Below are 24,298 nucleotides of genomic sequence, written 5' to 3'. Positions count from 1 at the left end.
CGTCCCTAGATATTAGCAGTTCTCCTTCTTCCTCATTTCACCCAACTTCGTTTCAGAGCCCTAACCCACGAAAATCTCCCTCTTCTGTCCGCCATTGAAATCAACTTTAATCCTTCAATTAATCTCATCAAATTTCAAGTTCCTACTACTAATTAGTTCTGTCATCTTCCTACATTCACTTCAGGTAATAATTTTTTTTATTTTTTTTATTTTTTCAAAAATTTAGGTTTTATATTTCTTCATCAACTTTCACATAAATGCAGATTCATAAACTTTCAAATTACTACTTCTTAGTGATCTACAGCTTATTAAGGTACCTTTTTATTATAAATTTTTTAGTTCTTTTTGTTTTTAAAAAGTATGTCATTTATAGTGGTCATTTATACTTAAACTCTATAAATATGTCAAATGTACTTGTTATTTGCCATGATTTTCATAATAAGGTTGTTTGTTCATGAATTTAATGTAGAAAATGTTTGAATTTAACGTAGAGAATGTTTGAATGCAAACCCTAATTTTGTAAATTATATATGTATATATATTTATGCAGTCAATAATCAATGTTCCTTGTTTTTAAATGTTGTGAACTCTAGTTGTGAGGGTTGTTGAACAATGTACTTGCTTTCTTATGAACTTTATGGTGATGTTGATTTTGTACGTATTGTTGTAGAAATGGCTTCATTTCGTATGACTATTGTATGTTTTTAGAATGGTTCAATTCGATCAAGTAGTAGCAATATTAAGTATGTTGGGGGAAGACGTAAATTGTTTGCATGCAACTCAAATATGGATTTGAATGAATTTAAACATCTTATATGCTCTAAGATTGGGATTGACACTACAAGAAGTACTGTTAATGTAAGTTTTAAATACAATATGAGTGGAGAATTATTAGCTCTTCCGGTTGAGGATGAGGAGGCTATAAATGCAATGTGGGAGTACTCAAGGTCTTCCTCTATTCCATCGTTAGAGTTATACGTAGAAGAGGTACCCTTAGAGAATCAAAATGTCAATGTTGTAGCAACAAATGCAGTCTTGAATGTAACTTCTTTTACTCCTTCTCCTACGTCTTTCTCTACCCATGAAACCCAAAATCCCATTTTGCCATCGTCTTCTTCTCCTACAAATGAACCCAATCAACTTGACCTTCAACTTTCAAATCATGATATGATTAACTTAGAAGATACAAATGAGCCTTGGGATGATGTTAATAGTGAGAGTAATGAAATCGTAGAAGCTCTTTTTGAGGACGATGTAGGTGTTGATGAGGAGGCTCTAGCTAATGACACGACCTTAGACAACATTCCAACAATCGTTGCTCCTATACCTTATGCACTAGTTCCCCCTCTAGATGAACACATTGAGGACAACTCTTGGAGATCTTGGGCATGTGATACAACCTACACCGATGAAGGAGACTTTCGAAAAGGTATGATGTTTGATAACAAGGATGCCTTGTTGGACGCTGTTAGATTGTATCATATTCGTAGGAACGTTAAGTACCAAACTGAGACTTCAAATCAAACTGTGCTTACCTTGAAGAGTAAGAGGGAGTGTGCTTGGAGGCTAAGGGCTAGGAAGAGCTCCTATTTATCTACATAGGAATTTGTTACATATAAAGGGAAGCATGGGGGTTGTGTATTAAGTACTGAAAATGTGCCAGCTGGACATATTCATTGGACATCTTCCGTGATTAACAATGTTATTAGAAACTGTGTTGCTGAAGACCCATCAATTAATGTCTCTGTGGTGCGACAAATGGTGAAAGACCAATTTGGTGTCGAAGTGACCTATAAGCGGGCATGGTGTGCTAAACAACAAGCTCTTCTCTCCATCCATGGGACATGGGAAGACTCTTATCCTCTCGTTCCACGCTTCTTGAAAGCAATGCAAGTTTCTAACCCCGGGACTGTAGTTGAGTGGTTCTTTAAGGAAGATAATGATGTTGGAGTGTACGTCCGTCCTAGTATTAGAACTTTCCAACGTGTGTTCTAGGATTTTAAACCTAGTATTGAGGGGTTCAAGTATTGCAAACCCCTTATTGCCATTGACGGAACACACGTGTATGGTAAGTATCGCCATACATTATTGACTGCGATTGCTCAAGATGAGAACAAGGGAATCTTGTCGCTTGCCTTTGCTTTGGTCGAGAAACAATGCATAGCTGTGTGGTCTTGGTTTATGGCGTGTATTCGTAAGCATATGATGCATAGTCCAGGTTTATATGTTATTTCTGATAAACATGTGGACATTCTAGCAACCATGGAGGAGCCGAAATGGCAACCTCCAAATGGCCATCATAGGTTTTGCTTGCGGCATTTTTTAAGTAACTTCAACCGTCAAATGGGTAATGTGAAGCTGAAGAAGATGTATGGTAGGACTGCAGAGCAAAGACAACCAAATAAGGTCATCGAGGGATTGAAGGCTATTGGTGTTGCCAAACGAGAAGCTCTTTTTTGGATTGATCAAGTTGATGATATATGTAAATGGTCAATATGTCATGATGGAGGTTATAGGTATGGTGTTACTAATACCAACTTAGCTGAAGTATTCAATAATGTGATGAAGGGTGTACGTTTCTTGCCTATAACGTGATGAAGGGCGTACGTTTCTTGCCTATAGTTCATAGGGCCTTAGGAGTCCGACCTACCCCAGAGGTATCTAAAGGGAGTGGGTTGCGCTTAACATGACTTACGCAGAACTTCTCGCACCTCCCTGAAGGTGCTGATGAGGTTACCATTGAGAGATACGCTAATATATCTAATTGGTGCTATCTTGTTCTCCGACAAGACTGGCAACAGGGTACAACTTTTGTACTTGACGTTGTTTGATGCGCCATAGGAGGTTATTTCCGGCTACAGCTGGGGTTCCGCAGCCCTAGGTTATCTGTACAGGAGACTATGTGGCGCTTTACGGAAGAACGTGAAGGAGATTGCTAGGCCCCTAATTAATCTCCAGGTAATACTAACTTTACATGTTATTGATTTGTTTCTTAATTTGTTCTTATGTTTCGTCTACTTACTTATATCTGTAATTAATAGCTTTGGGCGTGGGAACATATTCTCATTGGGCAACTGATGAGGACTGTGGGACGTGGTGGAATTGCGCCACCAATTCTTCCACCACCAGATGTGCCGTATGGATCGCGGTGGTCTTTTGATAGACGTACAAGGACTCACACAGGATCTGGCGTGGGCTTCTATCGCGATTAATTGGATCTACTTCGAGCTGACTAGGTAAAGGCTTCAGTTACTAGTCTTGTAACTATCATATTGCGTAATTTATTAATTACATTTTCACATGTAGTTTCGATGGGACCCTTACCCCGTTGAGGCATACGCTGCATTGCCTCAGCACTCAGGGATATTTTCAGAGCGTGGAGATCATTTGTACCTTTGATATTCTTCGACATAGTCGAAGTGCATCTCCCTGAGTGCGTAATGCGCCAATTTCGGATGGTATAGGGCATCCCACCGCCTTGTGACACAGAATCGGAGCTCCATCACAGCTCACGCAAGGGTCGGGAACCCAAGAACTGGTTGGAGATCAACTGGCGACATATCGCTCATTGGGATCATAGGCTAGAGTTGTTGGCCCAAGATGCGCCGATTGATGGTGTAGGCGCACCTACTTTGGCGGATTACATGCCGTGGTTCCTCTCCATCACTCTTCGATGGATGACACCACGAGATATCATCCCAGCCGCCCAGTACTCGCCCGCAGCACCGACGATGACACAGTTTGTAAGTATTCTGTCATGTTGATTATTATCCATAGAACTTACATATTATATTTCATTAACTCCAAATTGAATGCAGGCACAGGGCATTGCAGCTGTCATCAGCTCCAGCCAGGAGGAGCCTGTACGGAAGATTGCCCAAGGCATACTTCTAGGGACACAGTTTCAGCACTTCATTCCATAAGTCGTTGTGCCTGACACCACTATGGACGCTCAGGGGTCATCTCCTCATCATGCCGACATTCATCTTGAGGAGGTAGACTTAACGTGCCCCGACTATGGTGTCGGGTCCTCTCAGGATGCTGGATCATCCCAGTATTAATCACCTCCCCTACCCAAGCGTCATGCGGCCGCCTCTTACTATCGTAGGAGGCGTCATAGATCGTCACAGTTAGAGAGGGTACAGGAAGAGGATTAGCATTAATATACTGTTTTTATATATTAAACATTAGTAACGTTTTGTATATATTGAATATTTGAAACATGTGGACTGTTGTGTATATTTTGCAATATATATGTAGATGTGTACATGTTTATCGTATTATCACATGTTTATTATGAATGAAATGATGTTAATTACTCGGAGTTTTCAGCGATGAATCATTCTGCCAAGAATTAAGTATGAATTTAATCAAAATCAAACAGATAATCATATTCAAATAGGGAAAATACTCTCGAAAATTCAACAAAATTTCATTCATGTTCAATGAATCCATATCAAATTACATAGTTCATTCGTTAAGTTAAACCACCGTCGCTAACTAAGATTGCTTCTTAAACTTTCTCATAATCCTTCAGTCTCTTTTTTTCCTATGTGCCATATCATCTATTTGTCTCTTGAGGTTAAATACCTCATCTTTAAGCTCTTGTTTTTCTTTTTCAAGCCGTATTATTAAGTCTCTCTGCCATTTGGTACCCTCCGGAGCAATCCATCTAAAGTATGTGCAACCTAATCCTTCAACCAAGTAGAAAGGACAAGCAACAAAATCACGGCCAGGATCGATGTCGCTCCAATTATTAATCTCAACTTCATAATCACAATCACAAAACTCTTCAATAGAATGCTCCTATGACATCTACAGAACACATATGATATAGTAACATAAGTAAACATTCAAAAATAATATTAACATTTATAAATTGAGAATAATACTAATATAATACTTTATGTTACCTTCAAAATCGATTAAGTAGAACAAGAATAATGGAGTTTGGATACAATGAAGTAGGGAAATGATGGAGTTATTTATAGAACATAATAAGAATGACTATTTTCAACTTCATAAGCGCTATTTTTTAATTTTACAACGGCTAGTTTAAATCATACAAAAAAGTCAATAAAAGTCAAACATTTGTTCGCTGTTAAAAGCAGCAGGTCAAACCAGATCAAGCCTGTGTTCGCTGTTATTAACAGTGTAACAACGAACAAATGTTTGACCTGGTTTGACCAGGTTTGCTATTGTTCGCTGTTAGTAACAACGACTTTAAACTTGACTAATTTTTTGACCATTTCTTTTAATTCGCTGTTAGTAACAGCGAATATACACCAAGCTTAACTTTGGAGCCAAGGACGCTTATTTTGGGATAAAAGTTTAAACGAAACTTGTTTTTTGAATAAAGTTATTAAAAAGTCTTATTTTTTTTCAAATTTTCGCCTGTTAAAATATAATTTAAAAAGTACTCCACTAACTTCATTTTTTTTATACTCGTGCATGGTTCTCTCTAAATTTTTTTAAACATTTTTTAATATTTATGGTCTCATATTTTTCTATTAAATTTATTTTAATATTTTTTAATTTTTATGGTCTCTACTTTTTCTCTATAAAATTTATTATTCAATAAAATAATGCATTCATCATCTAAAAAATTTTATTTTTCTTAGAGCAATTTTTAAGAAAGGAATGGAGTAGTAAATGAGTAAATAATAATAAAATATCCTACTTCTTAAATGGCACCACTATTTTTATTATGTCGTTATCCTTTTTAAAATAAAATTATAAAAAATGCCCTTAAATTCATTTTCCTTATAAAATAAAAAATTATTATTATCATTAAACTACAAATTATTAATAATAACTAAACTAAAAATACTAATTTAAAAAAATTGGATAATGGACCCAGTCACACAAAATGTGCAATCGGACTAGCCTAGGTCCAATAGCACATTTTGTGCGACTAGGTCAATTTTCTGATTTTTTAAATAATTTTTAATTTAATGATTAATAATTTAATTTTAGTTTAATAATAATATTTATTTTTAATTTTAGTTTTTGTGGGTGTGAATGTCTAAATTTTTATTCCTCTTTGAAAATTTACGAACAAAAATTCAACTAAGAGTTTAAAATTGATATTTATCGACTTATTTTGAAGATTAAATTCAACTTAATATTATTTGGATGTTGAATTTTAGTTGAAAGTGTTTTATAAAAAAATATCAGAGAGGTCTATTAAATTTTTACGATTAAATTGTTGCATTAAAACATTAAAAAAAAAAGTTGAAGAATTTTCTTTCCCAAATAGAATTTATGAAATTGCGCTGATTCGCACTTGGAAAACACCATTACATTCCCCTCCCAACTCTATCTTCTCTTCTCACTCACTTTCTTTCTCCAATCCAAGTTCCAACAATGGCATCAATGAAGTCCCTAATCCTCAAACTCCATGAAATATCCGCCGTTAAATTCGGCAATTTCGAGCTGAAATCCGGTATAACATCCCCTGTATACATAGACCTCCGTTTAATAGTATCATACCCTTCTATCCTCTCTCAAATCTCTCAAACTCTAATATCTTCCGTTCGATCTTCATCCCCTTCCGCCAATTTTGACGTCATTTGTGGCGTCCCATACACAGCTCTTCCAATTGCTACTGTAGTTTCTGTCTATAATAACATTCCCATGTTAATGCGTCGCAAAGAGGTTAAGTCTTATGGAACTGGAAAAGCCATTGAAGGTGTTTTTCGCCCTTCGCAAACGTGCCTAATTATTGAAGACCTTGTAACTAGTGGTGCTTCTGTTCTTGAAACTGCCGCTCCTTTGCGTCATTCTGGTCTTAATGTTACTGATGCCGTTGTCTTGATTGATAGGTTGCTTTTCCTTTTTTATATAAATTATGCTCTTGTGTTTTGTTTACTTGATTGCCTGGTTTTATTCATTTTGAATTTTCTTTTGAATTTGAAATGTTTGCAAATTTTATGAAAGTTTCTATAAGATGTTATTCTGGATGGAAAAACTTGTCATATTGTTACATTTTCCGGTTGTGGATTCAATAAACAGATGGATAATTGACTTAATTTATTTGGGTTTACTACCTCAAAGTCGGAAACGTTCTAATGTAGTAATAATAGTGTTTTTCTTCTGTTTAGCTGTATGTAAAAATTAACTGTTAGGGGGCAGATCAAAAATGGAAAAATTCAAAGCCTTGTGGGATTTCAAAAGTTAATGATATTTTTCTAATAATTTTGTATTTTTAAACACTTAACATATACGTACATAATTTTATATTGAAACCTCCAATTTTTCGAGGTCCTGTATGATTAAAGGCGTTGAACATGCTTAGAATCTCCTTGGGTTTTGTGCTCATTTTTCTTTTGAGAACATTTTATTGCCCCAACACCATAATATGGCTCCTACATAAGTGGGGTTTCCGGGTCGGATGTACACAGCCTAACCCTATAACAAAGACGTTTGTTTTCAATTGACGCATGATCATATGAAATTTCATCGTAAATAAGAATCAATTTCATAGTGTCCATTATCAGATGCTATGTTAAGTATCAGGTTCAAAGGAGGTGTGTACATTTTTTGTTGATAGCTGATGCGCATGTAAATGGTGACAGGGAACAGGGAGGAAGAGAAAATTTAGCGGAGAACGGGATAAGATTGCACTCTTTGTTGAAGCTCAGTGAGATGGTTGGAGTTTTAAGACGATTGGGTAAGGTGGAAGAAGAAACAGAAAAAATGGTGTTGAAGTTCCTTGAAGAGAACAAAAATATTGGGAATAGCAAGCTTGAAATATTAAAGTTGGATTATGGAGAAAGAGCCAAATTAGCAAAGAATGAGACTGGAAGAAGATTGTTTGAGATAATGGTGAAAAAAGAGACCAATTTGTGCTTGGCTGCTGATGTGAGTACAGCTGCTGAGTTACTTGCCCTGGCTGATGAGGTGAATATCTCTTGCCTTTAGATTCTTGTGTTTGTTGCTATCTATTGTAAAAATATGATGACTATCTTAGATTATATATTTGGTGGAATATCTGGGCTTAATGTGTGAAATCTAAAGTTTGTTTTGAATTTTGCCATGAAACATATTTTTCAAGAGAATACACATAATTGACTTCATATTCTTCAGTAGTTTTATCTGGATTTTTCTCTACCTCAAAGTGTTAGGAGAATACTTGTTTACAAAGAAGAAAATAAGAAAGTTTGGAGCCAAAGTTTATTGATAAGTTGGCCGAAGCCTCAAAACACACCCCTAGGCCCTAAGAGCCCGAACTTAAATTTAACTTCTATACATGATTTGTCCCATATCTAATTGTTTCTGAAGGACTCTATGCTGTGTATAGCATTCACGTTCTCGCTCCTATCTGTAGATCAAGTTGAATCAAAACTTCGTAAATCTTCACAATATGATTTTCTTGGTAGATTTCATGTTGCATCCGTGTTCACATTCCCATTCCTATTCATGGATCGAGTTGAATCAATGCTTTGTAACTGAATGCCAAGGTAACTCTCCATTAAATGATTTTCTTGATGTTGATGTGCATCACGTGTATAGTCGAACTTAATATTGTCTGAATTTCTCATAATTAGTAAATTGCAAGGTCTTTCTCTGTTGTTCATATACATCTTAAGGGGGTGTTTAGTTACCAAAATATGGAGGGTCAGAAACAGATTCATAATCCGTTAACCTTACCCTCTGTTTATTATAAAGATCTGTCAATTGATTCCGTTATCAACCATAAATAGTTCCCGTTATTTTGTTTCTCTTCATGTATCACTGGTAACAAATACCCTATGCTACTCTTTGTATTTCTTCCCTCAGTTTTGATGTGTAAACTAAAAATTGATCTCTTCATCTTCTTCTCAAAGCTAGATCTGAAATTCATGGTCATACATTCTCTCTCCTCTCCCTTAATTTTCCGAACCCGATCTTCCAGATCTATCCCTTTTACATATATCCTAATTTCTTCCTTTTCTTCTTAAATCTCTTCAATGGCTGAATACTAAAGTACAATTCAGATTATTAGGCGTCTATGACACCACTATCAACGACGCCATTGATGATTAAGATATGAGCATTTTCATGAACAAGCAAGAAGCAAAAAATTAATTTTAATGGATTTTTAGGGCATTTTTAGTACTATAAATTTTCAGTGTGAAATTTGCAAATTGATTGACGCGGCAGTTTGTGCGGCGGGACCATGGTTGTTGTGGTGGTGGTGATGGTGATGGTAGTGTATGGATAGATGTTGGTTTGATTAATGGAGTTGTGCAACTATAGCAAGAGAAGAAGTAAATTGTTAAGTGTTTCCTTTTCATTTTTACACCAAACAACTAACAACAGTAACATTTACTATTACCCTTAGCTCTTGTCATTTGTTACCTTTCCATTACCATTACTACTTTTATACCTAACACCCCCTAAATGTTTTCAAATGGATTTAACTGGACTTGACTATTTTGTGAACTGTGTTGCAGGTTGGACCAGAAATCTGTTTACTAAAGACTCATGTTGATATATTGCCTGATTTCACCCCAGACTTTGGTTTGAAACTTCGCTCGGTATGTTATGATCCTAAATAGATTTTTTTAATGGATTCTTGTTTATTCAATTTGCCCCACATTTGTTGCCTTTAATGCCATGTACCATCACCTGGAACACTTCGTAACAAGCTACTAATGTGGCAGTGTCTCTGCACTGGATCAATATCTTGGTGCATTGTAATTTTAGGAGCAGTCAACTAAAATTATTGGCTTTAGTGATATTTTTCAAGAGAAACCTTCAACTCTACCACTGATTGCTCAAACGAACACTATAGAGAAACACTGAACTGAAGATATCTACAAACGAGTAGTAACACCGCGACATGCCCCATACTTGAAATCGCGACGATATATATGCTTTTTCCTATGCATAGAGCAGATTTCCCTTACAAAAAGCAACCTTTCTTTTTTGTTACAATTCTCCTTTGAAGTAGAATGCACGAACGTTGATTTCTGATTCCACATATGAAGTGTTTTCTCTTTTCTTTTTTTTATATGCCACTTCTTACTTCCTGTGCAGCCGTTTTTTTCTTTGGTTGATGGAATTTACAGATTGCAGACAAGCACAATTTCCTTATCTTTGAGGATCGTAAATTCGCTGACATTGGCAATACAGTAACAATGCAGTATGAAGGGTAAGAATCAGATCTATTTTATTGTGTTACAAAGATAGCCTTCTTCCGTCCTAAGCATCTTCTGAACTTACCACTTTCTCTGTTTCAGAGGTGTCTATCACATATTGGATTGGGCTGACATAATCAATGCTCACATTGTCTCAGGCCCTAGAATTGTTGATGGACTAAAGTTGAAGGTATTCTCTATAGAATCTATTTCTTGGAACATGATATGCATAGCCTTTATGAACCGCTGCGTGAGTTGGGGATGAACTCTCAATTCAATGTCATTTTAGGTAATACGAATAATGTTTATACATAATCTAGACCTACGTTTTCGTTTTACGTGCAACACTTTAACTTTTACCTTATTTACAAGTTTTACTTTGACCTTTTATTAGTGAAATATTTATTTCGAGGATGTTTGGCAAAAAGCTGATAGCTGATTAAAGTGGCTGATTTGGTCGACTTATCTTATTAACAGGTTTGACCAACTGATTTTGAATCCGCTGCTATGAGTAGCTTGTTCAAAAATAGTTTATTCATATCAATATATTTTACCTAACATTAACATTGGCTGGTTTGACCACTCAACCCTCTATTTGTATGTAAATAATCTAAAAGTGCTCAATAAACCACTTTGCCAAACACCCCCGTAAAAGAAACATTGCATTTGGGATCTTGTTAGATTCCTCTCAATAATTTTTCATGATTTCAACTTATGTATAACCAACGATATTAGCAATTAAAAACGTGTGTTTTGAGAATTGTTGCAAGCTAGACGAGACATAGTCTTATATTTCAGGGCTTGCCTCGGGGAAGGGGTTTGTTGTTGTTGGCTGAAATGAGTTCTGCTGGTAACCTTGCAACTGGAAGTTACACAGAAGCAGCAGTGAAGATAGCTGAGGACCACCCAGATTTTGTCATAGGTTTTATTTCAGTGAATCCAGCATCTTGGAAATGTGGCGCACTCAATCCAGCTCTTATTCATGCTACACCTGGTGTCCAAATGGTGACTGGTGGTGATGCCCTTGGTCAGCAGTACAATACTCCATATTCAGTATGTTCTCTTCTTTTATCATCTGGCTTGAATATTGAAATGCTAAGAGTGATTTTATATTGCAGCTTACAAAGAGTTTGCTACCAACTATGTTACTCAGACTCTTTATTTTGCTTTGCATACCTGTGTCTGATCCTTGATACTGGGACATTGGTATTGCACTTAGACACTTCATTTTAGGTTTAAAATTGAATATTTAGACGCATCGACTCTTGGACACGTACTGTACCAGTATCCAACATCAGTACTCGAGTCCAGGTAACATAAGACTTTGACACAAAGATTAAGGAGTAACTTAATTGTTGGGTGAATGACACAAAAACAAAACTTGAATTGTTTGGAAATTATTAAAAGAAAGAAGCAATGTGTGGGAGTGAATTAAAAAAAGTGTTCGGGTCCATTCTCATTAAAAAAGTTGTATCAAATCAAATGGGACGGATAAAAATGGATCAATGGAGCAAACTCAGGGGAATGGATGGGGTACATCATAATCTTTTCGATAAATCTGTGAGACCTGTGGTATAAACTGTACTGGTTGCATTCGCAGGTCATCTGTGATAGAGGCAGTGATATAATCATTGTTGGCCGTGGAATCATTAAAGCAGCAAATCCTGCAGAGGCTGCTCGTGAATACCGACTTCAAGGATGGAATGCATATTTGGCGAGGTGTTCATAAGACTAACATGTCTGTTTAACTCGGTTTTGCGTTTTTGTGGGCAGACGTATCCATAAACCTGTAACTTCGTTTGAGAAAGATCGAAAGATTCAACAACGAGACCAAATGGTTATTGAAATCGGTTTGATTCAAATATAGTATTGTTTATGAATTATATGTACTCAGTAGAAGTATAGACCCAAATGGTCTGGAAATAGAGCTGAATCATTGATGAGGAATTCTCATACTTCTATGATTTAAATCAAAAGTTTTGTTAATATGAGTCAAAATCTTCAATTTGCTACAGTTTTTGCTTAGCATCAGTAACTGTGGTTTGAATTTTTTTTAAATTTGACAAATGAGATTTAAAAAAAAGTCATGAATGAGTATGATTAGTTCTGAGTTTGAGTTGATTAAATCAAGCTACTACGAAAATATGAATAATTTTAAATTTACAAAATCTTGATCAAAATACGACTGTAAATGAAATTATAGCTAATAAGTGATAGACAACTAATTGTGAATTTTTGTTTCAAATTTCTCGCTAAATTTTATGTACTTGGAATTGATTTTAGGTCCTTTTGAATGACTTTTGCTCATTTGTATTTACAAGAATTTGTTCTTATTTTAGGATTTAGGAATTATTGATGTGCCAATTTTACCAACAATGATTATACCAAAAAAATAATCAACAAAACGGGAATATGAGAGTGGTGATGTGATGGGAGTAAGAAAGTTAGAAAGAGAGAATAAAGAGCACTCAAAATTATTTAATTTTTTATTTTAATCCGTCCAATAAATTTGCCTTTTTATTTTTTGATTTGACCCCACCTTTTGTATTCACCATATTATCTCCCATTTCTAAATATCTTACTAATTTAGCCCAATTTCTAATTTCTTGGCCATTTAACAATAAAGCTATATGAGAAAATTTGAAAAAAATAAGATCATTTAATAACTTTATTTCAAAAACAAGCTTCGTAAAAACTTTATTCCCAAAATAAATGTCCGTACATCCAAACCTAGGCTTGGTGTAAAATCGCTCTTACTAACAGTGAATTTATGTAAATGGTCAAAAATTTAGTAAAGGGTAAATTTGCTGTTAGTAACAGCGACTTATAGAGTTGACCAGTCAACTCCTTAAGTCGCTGTTACTAACAGAGACTTAATACGAGTTATATTTTCCAGCTTTCCTTCTTCCTCATTTCAGTTTACTTCTTCATTGCATTTTCGAAACCTACGAGATCTCCCTCTTCTTTCCACCATTAAAATCAACTTCAATCCTTCAATTAATCTCATCAAATTTCAAGTTTGTACTCCTAATTAGTTCTGTCATCTTCCTATGTTCACTTAAGGTACTATTTTTTTTTGTGTTTTTTTCCATTTTCGAAATTAGGGTTCACAAAATGTTCATGAACTTTCACATAAATGCAGGTTCTTAAACTTGCAATTTAGTACTTCTTCTTGATCTACAGCCTATTAAGGTACGTTTTTATTATAAATTTTTTAGTTCTTGTTGATTTTAAAATGTATGTCATTTATGGTGGTCATTTAAACTTATACTCTATGAATATGTCAAATGTACTTGTTATTTGCCATGATCTTCATATTGAGGTTGTTTGTTCATGAATTTAATGTAGAAAATGTTTTAGTTTAATGTAGAGAATGTTTGAATGCAAAACCTAAATTTAATCAATGTTGTTATGTAGTATATATTTATGAACTTGATGGTGATGTTGATTTTGTACGTATTGTTTTAGAAATGGCTTCATTTCGTGTGACTGTTGTATGCTTTTGGAATGGTTCAATTCGATCAAGTAGTAACAATGTTAAGTATGTTGGGGGAAGACGTAAACTGTTTGCATGCAACTCAAACGTGGATTTGAATGAATTTAAACATTTTATATGCTCTGAGATTGGCATTGACACTACAAGAAGTACTGTTAATGTACGTTTTAAGTACAATATGAGTGGAGATTTGTTAGCTTTTCTGGTTGAGGGTGAGGAGGCTATAGATGCAATGTGGGAGTATTCAAAGTCTACCTTTATTCCTTCTTTAGAGTTATATGTAGAAGAGGTACCCCTAGGGAATCAAGATGTCAATGTTGTGGAAACAAATGCATTCCTGAATGTAACTTCTTCTGCTCCTTCTCATACGCTCTTCCCTACCCAAGAAACCCAAAATCCCTTTATGACATCTTCCTCTTATCCTTCTAATGAACCCAATGAACTTCAAATTCAAGTCTAAAATGATGATACTTTTAACTTAGAAGATACAAATGAGCCTTGGGGTGATGTTAATAGTGAGAGTAATGAATTCGTAGAAGCTCCTTCTGAGGATGATGTGGGTGTTGACAAGGTGGCTCTAGCTAATGACATGAGCTTAGACAACATTCCAACAATCATTGCTCCTACACCTTATGTACTAGTTCCCCCTATAGATGAACACGTTGAGGACAACTCTTGGAGGTCTTGGGATTTTGATACAACCTACACTGATGAAGGAGAGTTTCAAAAGGGTATGATGTTTGATAAAAAGGATGCGTTGTTGGATGCTGTTAGATTGTATCATATTCGTAGGAACGTTGAGTACCGAACTGAGACTTCAAATAAAACCGTGCTCACCTTGAAGTGTAAGAGAGGGTGTGCTTGGAGGCTTAGGGCTAGGAAGAGCTCCTATTCACCTTCATGGGAGATTGTTACATATAAAGAGAAGCATGGGGGTTGTGTATTAAGTACTGAAAATGTGTCAGCTGGACACATTCATTTGACATCTTCCGTGATTAACAATCTTATTAGAAATTGTGTTGCTGAAGACCCATCAATTAAGGTATCTGTCGTGCGACAAAAGGTGAAAGACTAATTTGGTGTCGAAGTGACCTATAAGCGAGCATGGTGTGCTAAATAGCAAGCCCTTCTCTTCATCTATGGTACATGGGAAGATTCTTATCCTCTTCTTCCATGCTTCTTGAAAGCATTGCAAGTTTCTAACCCCGGGACTGTAGTTGAGTGGTTCTTTAAGGAAGATAATGATGTCGGTGTGTACGTCCGTCCTAGTATTAGAACTTTCCAACGTGTGTTCTAGGCTTTTAAACCTAGTATTGAGGGGTTCAAGTATTGCAAACCCCTTATTGCCATTGACGGAACACATTTGTATGGTAAGTATCGCCATACATTGTTAACTGCGATTGCTCAAAATGGGAACAAGGGAATCATCCCGCTTGCCTTTGCTTTGGTCAAGAAAGAATGCATAGCCGCGTGGTCTTGGTTTATGGCGTGTGTTCGTAAGCATGTGATGCATAGTCCAGGTTTATGTGTTATTTCCGATAGACATGCGGGCATTCTAGCAACCATGGAGGAGCCGGAATGGCAACCTCCAAATGCCCAACATAGGTTTTGCTTGCGGCATTTGTTATGTAACTTCATCCCTCAAATGGGTAATGTGAAGTTGAAGAAGATGTATGGAAGGACTGTAGAGCAAAGACAACCACATAAGGTCATCGAGGGATTGAAGGCCATTGGTGTTGCTAAGCGAGAAGCTCTTTTTTGGATTGATAAAGTTGGTGATATGTGTAAAAGACGCGAGAATGCAAATGCATGGCTAATTGGGGGAAATAAGTACACTTCACATGCCACAAGAATTATCACCCGTAACACTAAGAAGGGAAACTACCATGAAATCGTCGCATTTGACTACAGACGAGGCCTTTTTCAAGTTAAGACTAGACGTGGTAATAAAGGATTCGCCAAGGGTGGTAAAATACAAAGTGTGGATATGAGTGAAATGAAATGCTCTTGTAACAAACCCTCCATATTCACTTACCTTGTTCTCATGTTCTTGCCGTTTGTATTAAATGACACTTATCGTATGAGCGTTTTGTGACTCCTGCTACACGACCCAGAGCTATGTGAATACATATGAATCCATATTCTTGCCGTTGATTGATAAGAGGTCATGGCCTCAATACACCGGTGTTGAGGTGATACACGATCCAGATCGCATTCGTGGACTAGGAAGACCTACGTCAAGGAGGACCTAAGTCAAGGAGGATCACCAACGAGATGGACGAAGGATCACGGAGACGCAACGCTTGTCGACGGTGTGGTAGTGACGGTCACAACACTAGAACTTGCACGTCAAGGTAAACAGTATCTGAATTTGAGTATATAAATATAAAGACTATGAAACAAATAAATAACATAAGTAAATAATTTGAGTATTTCTTAAGTGTTTTTACATGTAATCATAACTACAGCTTAGTTATTGTTGAATTGCAGTAGAGATGGATTCAGCAGCTCCAGGCCCTCGCGACCCTAGTGTGCTTACGATGTAGGCGGATCACAGGAGCAATGTACTATGGGATGTCCAGGTTAGTCAACTTAGTATTTTGAATGTATATGCCTTAATACTTTAACTTTATGCTAATACAATCTTTGGGTTCAGGTGTCCGACACGGAGACCATATACACCAGACATCCCGACTCTGCTCCGTGGGCTATTGACGCTCGGATCATCCCGTACCTTCAGCGAGCGAGGTTTTATGACTTCCACCTGATCACGTATGGGAGAGTTGATTGGGCGTTAGTCATGGCTTTAGTCGAGCGGTGGCGCCAGGAGACCAATACCTTCCACCTACCTCTAGGTGAGGCTACTGTCACTTTACTTGACGTAGCTGTGCTTACACAGCTTCCCATCGAGGGACTTGCCGTGTGCACCGTTGGACGCCAACTTGAAAGTAGGCAAGACAAAGTCCATAGATTATTAGAAGTCCGACCTCCCGCAGAGGTAGCCAAAGGGAGTAGCCTGCGTGTAACATGGCTTGCGTAGAACTTCTCGCACCTCCCTGAAGGTGCTGATGAGGCTTCTGTTCAGAGATACGCTAGGGCGTATCTCTTATATCTGATTGGTGCTGTCTTGTTCTCCGACAAGATTGGCAACAAGGTACAACTTTTGTACTTGACGTTGCTTGATGCGCCATGGGAGGTCATCTTCGGGTACAGCTGGGGTTCCGCAGCCCTAGCTTATCTGTACAGGAGACTGTGTGAAGCTTCACGAAAGAACGTGAAGGAGATCGTTGGGCCCCTGATTATTGTACTTGACGTTGTCTTGTATTAAATGTTTTTGTGTTTCGTTTACTTACTTATATCTGTAATTCATATCTTTGGGCGTGGAAGCACATTCTCATTAGTCAACCGATGAGGAGTGTGGGACGTGGTGCATTTGCACCGCCAATTCTTCCACCCCCACATGTGCCGTACGGATTGCGGTGGTCCTTTGAAAGACGTACAAGGACCCACATAGGATCGGGCGTGGGGTTCTACCGCGATCAACTCGATCTATTTCGAGTTGACTAGGTAAAAACTTCACTACAACTTGTCTTGTAACTATCACATTGCATAATTTATTAATTGCATTTTCACGTGTAGTTTCGATGGGACCCTTACCCCGCTGAGGCATACGCTGCATTGCCTCAGCACTCAGGCATATTGTCAGGGGCGTGGAAAGCATCTGTACCTCTGATTTGCTTCGACATAGTCGAAGTGCATCTCCCTGAGCGCGTATTGCGCCCATTTGGAATGGTACAGGGCATCCCGCCGCCATGTGACACAGAGGCGGAGCTCCATCACAGCTAACGTAAGGGTCGGGAGCCCAAGAACTGGCTCGAGATCAACATGCGCCATGTCGCTCGTTGGGAGAACAGGTTAGAGCTGTTGGCCCAAGGTGCGCCGATCGAGGCTGTAGGCGCACCTACTTCGGCTGATTACATGTCGTGGTTCCTCTCCATCACTCGTCGATGGATGAAACCACGAGGTATCATCGCGGCAGCCCAGTACACTCCCGCAGCACCGACGATGACACAGTTTGTAAGTATTCATCAACGTTGATTATTATCCATAAAACTTACATGTTATACATTTCATTAATACTTAAGTCTTAATGCAGGCACAGGGCATTGCATCTGTCATCAGCTCCACCCAAGAGGAGCCTGTACGGGAGATTGCCCAAGGCATGCTCCTAGGGACATAGTTTCAGCACTTCATTCCAGAAGTCGCTGTGCCCGACACCACTATGGATGAGTACGGGTCATCTCCTCATCATGTCGACATTCATCTTGAGGAGGTAGACTTAACGTGCCCCGACTATGGTGTCGGGTCCTCACAGGGTGCTACATCATCACAGTAATCACCTCCCCTACCCGAGCGTTATGTGACGGCCTCTTACTATCGTAGGAGGCGTAGTAAACCGTCACAACTAGACAGGGTACAGGAGGAGAATTAGCATTAGAATACTGTTTGTATATATTGAACATTAGGTGACATTAAGTATATATTGAACATTTGTATAAATTGAATATTTGTAACATGTGGACTGTTGTGTATATTTTGTAATATATATGTAGATGTGTACATGTTTATCGTATTATCACATGTTTATTATGAATGAAATGATGTTAATTACTCGGAGTTTTCGGCGATGAATCATTCCGCCAAGAATTAAGTATGAATTTAATCAAAATCAAACAGACAATCATGTTTAAATAGGGAAAATGTTCTCGAAAATTCAACACAATTTCAAATATGTTCAACGAATTCACATCAAATTACATAGTTCATTCGTTAAGTTAAATCACCGTCGCTAACTAAGATTGCTTCTTAAACTTTCTCATAATCCTTTCAGTCTCTTTTTTCCTATGTGCCATATCATCTATTTGTTTCTTGAGATTAAATACCTCATCTTTAAGCTCTTATTTTTCTTTTTCAAGCCGTATTATTAAGTCTTTTTCCCATTTGGTACCCTCCGGAGCAATCCATCTAAAGTATGTGCAACCTAATCCTTCAACCAAGTAGAAAGGACAAGCAACAAAATCATGGCCAGGATCGATGTCGCTCCAATCTGTATTATTCTCAACTTTATAATCACAATCACAAAGCTCTTCAATAGAATGCTCCTGTGACATCTACAGAACACATGATATAGTAACATAAGTAAACATTCAAGAATAACACTAACATTTATAAATTGAGAATAATACTAATATAATACTTTATGTTACCTTCAAAATCGATTAACTAGAACAAAAATAATGGAGTTTGGAAACAGTGAAGTAGGGAAATGATTGAGTTATTTGTAGAACATAATTACAACGGTTATTTTCAACTTCATAACGGCTATTTTTCAATTTAACAACGGCTAGTTTAATTCATACAAGAAAGTCAATAAAAGTCAAAAATTGAGTCAAGCCTCAATTTTGCCATTAAGGTTTGAGTCAAGCCTCAATAAAAGTCAATAAAAGTCACAAAGCTCTTTTTGCCATTAAGGTGTGACCAGTCAACCTTAATGTCGCTGTTACTAACAGCGACTTAAGGCTTGACTCAATTTTTGACCATATGCTTTAATTCGCTGTTAGTAAGAGCGAGATTATACCAAGCCTAGGTATGGATGTACAGACGCTTATTTTGAAAATTAAGTTTTTACGAAGCTTGTTTTTGGATAAAGTTGTTAAATGATCTTATTTTTTTTCAAATTTCAGCTATATGAGTGGGACGGAACAGTTTTTTTTTTCATGGCTAAGAAAGAGAAATGAATTTTGTTATGAAGGGTGATGTGGATGATTATGAAAGTTGGAGAAAAAAGGATGAACAATTGTTTTTGTTGAGGAAAAGTCAAGAACGTTATAAATTGTCAGAAGCGAAGATCGTTTTCCAGCTTAGCCATTAAGGCCATTCCTTGAACAGAAACCTTAATGTGGGCTGCCATATCTCTTCTGCATGTATTCACTTTTTCCCTTGCTCCACAGGAGCTTCACATGCAAATGGCTACTACACGATAATCAATAGAGATGTTTAAAATTGACCCGATTAACCCAAATTGAATATAACTCAACAAATAACTCGCATATAAAATCAACTTAAATCTTAAAGGTATTTTAAAAATAAGAATCAAAATAAACTCGACCCGATATATCATACTCGATCTTATCTGAAAATCCGAATGTACACCCCTAATAATCAAGTGTTTTAAACATTTTTGCCGAAAATTATCAATTTTTAACGTTATCATAATAGTGATGCATAGATCAGCAAAGAGTGTTTGCCCCTTTACATACTCGAAAATACACGATGAGAAGAGTTCTACAGATACAAGTCTACAACATGTGGACATAATCTAATTCTAACTGATACTGGTTGACACAAAGGAAAGGACATCCTAGGAGACTACACTTACTGTTCTTTCCAAATTCTTCCGGTTACCCTCAGCTTCAACTCTTTCCGATCACCCCCTGAAAAGAAAAGAGCCATACTCCGTTGGATGATGAGTCCATCAAAGCTGTCCCGGACTTTGCGATGGCTATCCCTAATGCTCCTAGGCACCCCTTGCCAGCTTAACTTTCTTCCATTTCCTCCTACCTCGAGGCTGTAGGTGTAATTCTTTGCATCATTGTCATCTCCCATGAATCGTAAGAACGCTATATAGACAGGAGCCATACCAAGCTGAAATGCTTCAAAATGAAGGCAGAAGTATTGCCCAAAGCAACTGAAGACCTAAAGTGCAAACGAAAGAAAAGAAATTACAACTGTGAACCGTAAGGACGCTATATAGACAGGAGCAGTGCAACATAATTCGTCAGTTAATTCGCCTTTTGAATTCGCGATTTGCTCAAAATGAACCTAAAAAGCCCATAATGGACCATAATTTGTTTTTTTATTCGCGATTTACAAGGAGATTAGTGAATCATGTGACAGACCAGAATAATATGATTCAAATTACAAGTGGCACATTTGATGAAATCAGAAATTTAAAATCATAAATTGTTTTGCTTTGTGTGTATGCAAATATTGTAGAATCAGTTTTGATGGCTGCATCGCGTGATTCAGAAGAAGCTTACCGTAAGCATCCAAGTGGCATTTTCAACCTCATGCGGATTTGACTTCACATAACGATGGTTAAATGTACTTCCGTTGTGCATGTCGACTTTATGATCATCCTTAAGATGGGCAACCAGGTATGGGATATCACCAATGACAGTGCACTCTGATCCAGCATAAGGGCATGTATAGGGTCTAAATGAACATTGTGATTCATGCTTTAGCTTGCTATAGTAAGGATAAATGCCAATGCATCCAAAACTCTGATATTTACAGGGAAGTTCAAGGGATGCAGCCACCTTCTCCAAAGCAAGGCATCTAATATTACCAAGTTCATGCCGGCAAGTTGGGCATCGGTTGTGCACCCTGGGCTTGCAATTTGAGCATATTGTGTGGCCATTTGAACACTGCACCAAAAGAAAAATCAACAACAATCAAAACCTAAACATACGACCACAAAAAGGTAGAGGTCTAGGTAGAAAAAGAGCAACATGGATGAGAGATTGAACTTGACTTTTATTGATTGTTATCGCAAAACAATCTGTCACAAAAAAAATGCCTACTTTGAATTGTTACAAAAAATCTTAGAATAATGGTTCAAGTGATCTAAGGAGTATTGGTATTAGGTAGAGGAAAAACCTTCATTGCTCTTGTAAAAAGTGAATATAACACATGACAAACTAATGTTTGATGAACGAAATTTGATTTAATGTGAGAAATGAATGAGAAACGTTAATTTAGTGTTTCGAATACTTAGGAAACGAAATTTAATCAATAGAAACTAAGATAGGTCATGACATTGTCCAAATACATTGATCATAAGTAGAAAATATAACCATAACACTAGTTATAAATCAAAAGCCATATATCAAAAAAGTAGACCATGATACAGCCATAACAGTAAAAGAAAAATAAAAGAAAAGAAAAGATTTGCCATCGAGAAAAATTAATGCAATGTTTCGAATTGCATTTCCGTACCGTTTCACGGTTTCAGTATGAACAGATCGAAAAGCGGTACAGGGCAAATTTTCTGTTTTGCACTTCAATGGGAGAACAAAATGCTTATACCTTAAGTGATCAAGTCAATGATTGATGAGTAGTAGTTGGTTCTCTAATAAGTTTTAATCCCTTTCCTACCCCCTCCCCCAACCCCTCAATATAGAAAATTTGATAACTACATTTACGAAACACTGATAACGTCCAAACCAAAACAAGAAAGCAGTACAGCAACGGATACGCAAGCATAAGAAATAGCCTCACCTGGTGGATAGGAGGGTACATAGCAGTCAGGCAAACTGGGCACTCCAGGAGCTCATTAACACTGCTAGATACAGTCAGGTTTGGTTTGGTAGCACTTTGTGACGGATCCATTACATGTTCAACGACATCAACCATATCATCACTAGAAGGAGGGTCAATAACTTCAGGCTTCCCCCTCATGTCATCAAAATATGGACTTGCGGTAGCCATCTTGTTAGCCATATAGCTTAGCTGAATGCAAAAAACATTTTGATCACATGTTCCTTCTAGATTAGACAATGCAAAGTGTTCTCAAAACAGGTCACAATATATAGCCTATGTTACTTGGACTCTTCTTTTTGCTTCACATACCCGTGTTCTGGCACTGAGACACTTCATTTTAGGCGTAGAATTGAATATTTAGACGTCTCCGACACTTGGATACGTACCGGTATCCAACATCAGTACCCGAGTTCAAGTAACATAGATTTTAGCAATAGCAATGATTCTAGTTGTTTTACTAATGAATAATGACTACTCCTAGGTAAAGAAAAAACAGAAATAGCTAAAAATGTTCCTATAGTAAACTCAAGATGTTCTAGACCCACCTAAAAGATCAAGTATTAAATCTACCGTCAAGTCTTCTAATTCGTTTCAATGGATAATCATCAAACATACAAGTAGTTTCAACGGGAAAAACAATTCAATACTGCTGTTTACATCCTAAAAATCTCGAATACTAAATCATTTTACTCTTAATCTCGACAACGATAACTAAAGACAATTTGCCAATATGAAGTATAATTATACAAAGACATACATGGAATGATGATGAGTTGAGCTAAGTTCGAGCTTGAGGTTGCACCCCTCAGTACATAACACTAGTTACTAGTTACTAGTTAAATGATTGTGTCCAAGATCAAGTTTTCAAAATTCAAATTTTGCCAGTGCAATTCCTTAAAGCTTGACTTGGGTTCGAAAAATAACTACGATTAATTTATATTATTCCAATTGCCAAGCTTTTGATCATATGAAAAGATCCTCAAAGACCTACGTACAATTCAAATCTTTACAAGCTGATTCCAAGATAACTTTTTAAAACACGCCACAAAAATTGTAGCTCTAAATATCCAACCATATTCATAAATTTTCCTAATCAAAATAAGCTCCGCTCAAGGATTCACAAATATCTCAAACTCCTTTCAAGAAAGCTTGGGGGCCAGGAACAATCTAGTCCCCAAATCAAAAAAAATTAAAAATTACTTCAAATAGTGGTAAATATGGGCTAACATGTTCATCCAAGCATGGAGTATAAAAGAATTTAAGAAATGGGGTTATAAATCCAAACAAAAAGGACAAGAGGTTCACAATTAAAACCAAATGGCAGTAGTAGAAGTAGAAGAGGAGAATGATCCTACTAGCAAATTTCACTTCTGTTGGAATCCCTTTTGCGCCTTGATTTATTAGAATGTGTTTATCAATAGTGATTCACTGTCTGCAAATAATTACGAGCAAAAGTTCAACAATGAGTATCAAAATCAAAGAAAAAACAAGTAATTCCTTATGATAAACATCAAAATTTCGATAGATATGACAACGATCACGCCACATATAATGGACAAACAATAAATCATAAGAAAAAGACAGAAACTTTTTGAAGAATCACGCCATATTAAATGGAAGTAGTACAAAAATACTAGGCGGACCACAAAAAAGCTAGAACCACAAATAGAATCAAAACTACGCAATAACAAGTCAAAAAGAATGCATTAAAATGAAAATTGATGGTGTTTTAAACACGTAAACAGATGATAAACAAAAACCCATGATCTGATCGTCAAGAACTGAAATCATGAACCCAGAAATAAAGAAAAAAGGAAAGAATAGATGAGAAGATGAATTACCTCGTAATCAGGGAGGAAGGAATTTGAAAATTTGAAATAAAAAAGAGCATAGGGAGAGGAGAAGAGAAGAGAAACAGGAAGAGATAAACCCTAGAAAAATTAAAGAGCAATTAATGAAAGACGGTCGAGAATCGAAAATGGAGGACCATGAACAAGATTTAATTTAATTTTTTGATAATTGGAATGATAAGAATTGGGATGATGAGATTGAGAATTGAGAAGAAAGTTGAACACGACTTCAACAATAAATGTGAACATATATATATATATATATATATATATATATATATATATATATATATATATATATATATATATATATATATATATATATATGATTAAATAAGAAGGATTTTAAAATGAGAAGGGTGAAAAAGGATTTTTGCTTGATTTTATTTGGTTACCATATATAAAAAAAGATACTATGTTATAAATTAAGAATATTTTAAAATTTT

At 36.6% G+C, this 24,298-nt stretch overlaps 2 protein-coding genes across 2 annotated transcripts; one reads left to right on the top strand and one right to left on the bottom strand.

The window, feature by feature from the left end:
• The first annotated feature begins 6,214 nt into the window (after nucleotides 1-6,214).
• LOC130804253 (uridine 5'-monophosphate synthase-like) lies at nucleotides 6,215-12,112 on the top strand. The gene is made up of 7 exons (XM_057668631.1): nucleotides 6,215-6,824; nucleotides 7,578-7,902; nucleotides 9,438-9,521; nucleotides 10,056-10,138; nucleotides 10,227-10,314; nucleotides 10,923-11,177; nucleotides 11,725-12,112. Exons 1-7 carry the CDS (start codon nucleotides 6,367-6,369, stop codon nucleotides 11,851-11,853), a joined length of 1,422 nt encoding a protein of 473 aa, XP_057524614.1. The 5' UTR covers nucleotides 6,215-6,366; the 3' UTR covers nucleotides 11,854-12,112.
• A 7,655-nt stretch (nucleotides 12,113-19,767) lies between these two features.
• Nucleotides 19,768-24,081, bottom strand: LOC130804350 (E3 ubiquitin-protein ligase DIS1-like). Its single transcript, XM_057668762.1, has 5 exons — nucleotides 23,844-24,081; nucleotides 23,358-23,434; nucleotides 21,961-22,191; nucleotides 20,721-21,107; nucleotides 19,768-20,376 (listed from the first exon to the last, which is right to left on the bottom strand). The coding sequence occupies exons 3-5, from the start codon at nucleotides 22,180-22,182 to the stop codon at nucleotides 20,056-20,058; spliced, it is 930 nt and encodes a 309-aa protein (XP_057524745.1). The 5' UTR covers nucleotides 22,183-22,191; nucleotides 23,358-23,434; nucleotides 23,844-24,081; the 3' UTR covers nucleotides 19,768-20,055.
• Nucleotides 24,082-24,298: the final 217 nt, after the last annotated feature.

This window comes from Amaranthus tricolor, chromosome 17 (assembly GCF_026212465.1).
Source record: "Amaranthus tricolor cultivar Red isolate AtriRed21 chromosome 17, ASM2621246v1, whole genome shotgun sequence".
Lineage (NCBI taxonomy): Eukaryota > Viridiplantae > Streptophyta > Magnoliopsida > Caryophyllales > Amaranthaceae > Amaranthus > Amaranthus tricolor.
The sequence above is the reverse complement of the archived record's forward strand: the minus strand, read 5'-3'. Positions and strand labels throughout refer to the sequence as shown.